This window comes from Cyprinodon tularosa, unplaced genomic scaffold (genome assembly GCF_016077235.1).
Source record: "Cyprinodon tularosa strain WSP-4 unplaced genomic scaffold, ASM1607723v1 ctg1047, whole genome shotgun sequence".
NCBI classification, from domain to species: domain Eukaryota; kingdom Metazoa; phylum Chordata; class Actinopteri; order Cyprinodontiformes; family Cyprinodontidae; genus Cyprinodon; species Cyprinodon tularosa.
Genome location: NW_024037835.1, coordinates 103,845 through 108,495, shown reverse-complemented (window position 1 = coordinate 108,495; position 4,651 = coordinate 103,845). Strand labels below are relative to the sequence as shown.

General features: G+C 40.7%; 1 protein-coding gene across 1 annotated transcript; it reads left to right on the top strand.

Moving 5' to 3' along the window:
• Positions 1–488: 488 nt before the first annotated feature.
• LOC119782498 (serine/threonine-protein kinase/endoribonuclease ire-1-like) lies at positions 489–3,999 on the top strand. Its single transcript, XM_038283497.1, has 10 exons — positions 489–591; positions 849–1,011; positions 1,091–1,172; positions 1,266–1,340; positions 2,224–2,259; positions 2,521–2,562; positions 2,722–3,187; positions 3,271–3,425; positions 3,611–3,839; positions 3,933–3,999. The coding sequence occupies exons 1-10, from the start codon at positions 489–491 to the stop codon at positions 3,989–3,991; spliced, it is 1,410 nt and encodes a 469-aa protein (XP_038139425.1). The 3' UTR covers positions 3,992–3,999.
• Positions 4,000–4,651: the final 652 nt, after the last annotated feature.

The window sequence follows — 4,651 nt, the reverse complement described above, 5'->3', positions numbered from 1 at the left end:
GGGGCCCCCCCTTTTGGGTTTTGTATAGAACGACACCCGGGCCCCAAAAACTTTGAAAAATTTAAAGACAAATTTGGGCCAAACGGGCCCCCATTTTCCCCCCGTAATTGGGGGGCGGGGGACCAAACAAAGCTTTGTAGATGAAAATGAAACCCAAACAACACATTTTGGGTTTTATATAACCTGGGTCCCGTGGGGCCGTCCAACCCCTTAACCAGTTTTGGTGATTTTGGAAGGGGGTTGAGGCATTTTTTAAAAAATTCTGGGAAGGAAAGGGAAAACCCAACCTTGAGATTTTCTTTTTACTCTTTTTTTGTTTTTAAAAACGGGTAAGTTCCCACCTTTTTTTTTTTAATTTTTTTGGGGATTTTCATCCTTTGTTCCATGTTTTTTTATTTTCTTTTGTTTTAAACGAGTGATTTTGGGAAAAAAATTTTTTCCCAAAATAGTTAACATTTTATAATATGCTTTTTTTTTCCACAGAAAAAATGAGGACCAAAAGACTTTCTCCTGAGAAGGAAGCCTTGTACTTCATCTCTTCAGATCAGGACAAAGCCATATTTCAGAAGACATTTATTAACAAAGACAAAGGTATGTTTTGCTTGAGAATATAACTTTTTCGGTACCACATTTTCTTTTCAAAACCCTCAAGTAGGTTAAATTTTAAAGGACTCCATTTGTGTTACAACACTGAACTGCATATTGCTGCAGTCTGTGCATATAATCTTCATTATGTTTTTTTTTTTTTTTTATGTAAGGTTTAGCCAGTTCAACATTGTTTGAAAATATTTACTTGCTTTCATGTGAAATGCATATGGAAAGCTAAATTCATTCCTTATGTTTATCAGGTTATGGAGTTTTTGCTACTGAAGACATTGAGCCACAACAATTCCTGCTGGAATATGTTGGAACACACATCACTGGCTTTGAAGGAGAGAACCTGCTTAATGAGTATTCAGAAGTAGATGCAGCATTTTTGTTTTTTTACAAATTTCAAGGAAAAAGCTACTGGTAAGTAAAATTGCATGAACCTCCAAACTATGAATCTAAGCCCAGGTGTAATTGTAATTTTGTCCATTTGTTTTTTTAGCGTTGATGGTAGTAAAGATACAGCAAGACTTGGAAGATTCATGAATGATGATAACATCAAACCAAACAGCAAAGTTAAAATCGTAAGTATCACAGCCAGAAGTCACTATTTATTAATTTATTAACTGTTTCATTGAAAAAAATTAATTTGTTTTTGTGACTTTGTGACCAACCAGGTATTGGACGAGCAAAAAAGACCACATCTGTGTGCATTTGCTATCAGAAAAATACTGGCAGGAGAAGAAGTTGTATTTAAAGGAATAGTACACCCAAAACATGATTAGCCTTCATTTTCTACTCACCCCCATGCTGAACAAAACTCTGGAGTACTTTTTTGATATCTCAAATGCATCTGGAGATCTGGGAGGCTTCTTGCTGTCTGCTGACATTCAAATAATGGAGGTCTATGGCGCCCGAGACAGAAAGGTCCACAAAAGTCCACAAAAACTTGTCAATATTCCTCCATACTGCTCGTCCAATGTAATCCAAGTGTCCTGAGTGGGTAGCATCCAGAATTTACTCGAAACGAAGTCATTTAGAACGTTTTAGAGCCTAAACAGTAGTGTATAGGATTTCCTAATAGCGCCCCCATGCGCGCTCACGATTCTACGGAAGCCGGCAGACCAAACCAGCGCATTCAGCTCGGCAAAGAACTCATGCTCTTCCTCAACACTGAAGTCCTCAGACATTTTTCTTTCGTTGTTTCTTTCTTTGCACAGGTAAACAGCACATTTCTTCTTCTACGCTTGCATTATCGGCAGACCAGACGCTGAATGCGCACTTTCTTCCGGTTTGGTCATGGGGGCGCTATTAGGAAATCCTATACACTACTGTTTATGCTCTAAAAACATTCTAAATGACTTCGTTTCGAGTAAATTCTGGATGCTACCCACTCAGGACACTTGGATTACATTGGACGAGCAGTATGGAGGAATATTGACACGTTTTTGTGGACTTTTATGGACCTTTCTGTCTCGGGCGCCATGGACCTCCATTATTTGAATGTCAGCAGACAGCAAGAAGCCTCCCAGATCTCCAGATGCATTTGAGATATCAAAAAAGTACTCCGGAGTGTTGTTCAGCATGGAGGTGAGTAGAAAATGAAGGCTAATCATGTTTTGGGTGTACTATTCCTTTAACTATGGGGATGATGCGTGCAAATGGCGACAGGTATGTAACTTTTAATTACATAAATTTCTATTTTTTTCACGGCATGTTTTTCCAAATACCATGAATCTTAGAGATTATATCTTCATCTTTGATTTTTACTATGTTGTACATGTGCTATGCAAACCTCCACAAATTTCTTTAAACATCTTAAAACTCTAAATGCAAAGTAGATTTTTAAAATACTGTCAATGGTTAAACAAACCTTTGTCATAATTGTGTATAATTAATAAATTTAATCCTGTAATTCAATTTTTTTTTTAGAAGACTGCTGCATCCTCTTGCAATGAGCAGACGGAAAAGAAGGTAAAGATGCATGGAAGTTTCTTTGTTCAGCTACATTGAGTGAAGAAATTCTAAACATTTTCCTACTAAGTCCAGGTTATAGTGTGCTTGTTCTGTGTATTTGATTGGTTTTCTATTATCTAATTGAGATCTCCCCCCCCCCCCTCCTCAATATTAAAGGAATCCCGATGGAAGAGCTCACTAGAAAATCTCGAGTCTGACCCTGACGTGACGAAAATCGATGGTCTTCTCTTCAATCCAAAAACTAAGATTGCAGATGGATGCAATGGGGCAGAAGTCTTTCCAGGACTCTTTGGCAACTGCCATGTGGCAGTGAAACGAGTTGTTAAACATGTTGCCAACAAAGAAATGGAAATGGCAAAATTACTATGTTCAGAAAAATTAATGGTGAAACATTTGTTGCAGCCCCTTGAAGTGTTGGAAGACTCGTGCTTTGCTTATTTTGTCTCCCCTCTTTGTGAGTATAATCTCAGAGACCTTATTGAAAATAAAGATTTTCCTGAGAGACAAAACCTGACTGAGCAGTGGAGACTGGGAATCTGCAAGGAGTTATTGCTGGGACTTCAGGAACTCCACTCACACAGAATTTTGCACAGAGATTTGAAGCCTCAAAACATCTTGTTTGGTAAGTTAAGGTTAATGGGCAAACTGTACTGTACATTTATGTCATGATAATTATATGACAAATTATATTTTATTTGTCTACAGGTGTAAACAATAAATTGTATATTGGAGACTTTGGGGCAAGCGGAAAACTAGATCCAACAAAATTCACCACTTCTTCACAAATATCTGTAACTTTGTCCTGGTTGAGTTACGAGCAAGCTCAAGAGCACAAGTACAAGAAAGAGTCAGAAGTCCAAGTATGTTGACCTTGAAAATACTAATTAAACTGCATATCATGATTCTTTTATTATTATTATTGTTATTATTTATTATTGTTATTTTTCATTCTGATTTGGCTAGTTAATTGTCAAGAGTTACTATTAAAAGCTTATGACTACAACTGTGAAAGAGCATTGTTTTAATGTAATTTGTTACATTTTAGATCGCTGGATGCTTGATGCATTACATCCTCACAGATGGTCAACATCCCTTTCAACAAACAACACCATACTACAAGAATGCCTTTGGGATATATGAAAATGTCAAAAATGGCAATTTCAATCTTCACTGTGAGGAAAGATGGAGCAGCCAAAGAGATATGATTTCCCGGATGCTGAGTAGATCACTCGAAGAACGTCCCACCATTGAAGAAGCTCTTCAGGCATTCATGTGTGAGTACTATTGCTTTAAATATATTATCTAATCTTATGGGCTGAAAGCACTATCTTATGCAACTCATGACAACTGATTAACTGTATTTACAGGTTTGGCACATCAACCTGATTATTATACTGCAACTGTGGTAATGTGGCCTTTTTGTTAAGTTGTTGCATGTTTTCAAATTTTTGATGTTCTTTATTTTTGAACTCGTTTGCTTGTTTTCAATTTTGTGTATTGCATGTTTTTGTTTGGAGGCCACATTGCCACTCACACCTGGACACGCCCACAGCAACGGCACAGGTGTTCCCAATCAACCAAGCAGCGTGCCGACTGGGACGCTGATTAAAAAGGCAGCTGTTTGGTTGGGGAGACACACCGGACATGGGAAGGTTTGGTTGGGGAGACACACCGGACATGGGAAGGTTTGGTTGGGGAGACACACCGGACATGGGAAGGCCGATCTTGGAGGGAGCCGGACGGAGCGGGTGAAAGAGAAGCAGCGGGAGAGGTTTGGGAACTGACGGCCGGAGGCCCGCTGGAGTGAGGTGCAGAGACGCGCACCGGAGCGAGGTGCAGAGACGCGCGCCGGAGCGAGGTGCAGAGACGCGCGCCGGAGAGACGCGCACCGGAGCGAGGTGCAGAGACGCGCACCGGAGCGAGGTGCAGAGACGCGCACCGGAGCGAGGTGCAGAGACGCGCACCGGAGCGGGGTGCAGGGACGCGCACCGGAGCGAGGTGCAGGGACGCGCACCGGAGCGAGGTGCAGGGACGCGCACCGGAGCGAGGTGCAGGGACGCGCACCGGAGCGAGGTGCAGGGACGCG

Coding starts and splice junctions, on each gene's coding strand:
- LOC119782498 (XM_038283497.1), top strand. CDS start 489: ATGAGGACCAAAAGACTTTCTCCTGAGAAGGAAGCCTTGTACTTCATC. Junction 1,173..1,265: donor CAAACAGCAAAGTTAAAATC/GTAAGTATCACA, acceptor GTGACCAACCAG/GTATTGGACGAGCAAAAAAG. Junction 3,426..3,610: donor AGAAAGAGTCAGAAGTCCAA/GTATGTTGACCT, acceptor GTTACATTTTAG/ATCGCTGGATGCTTGATGCA.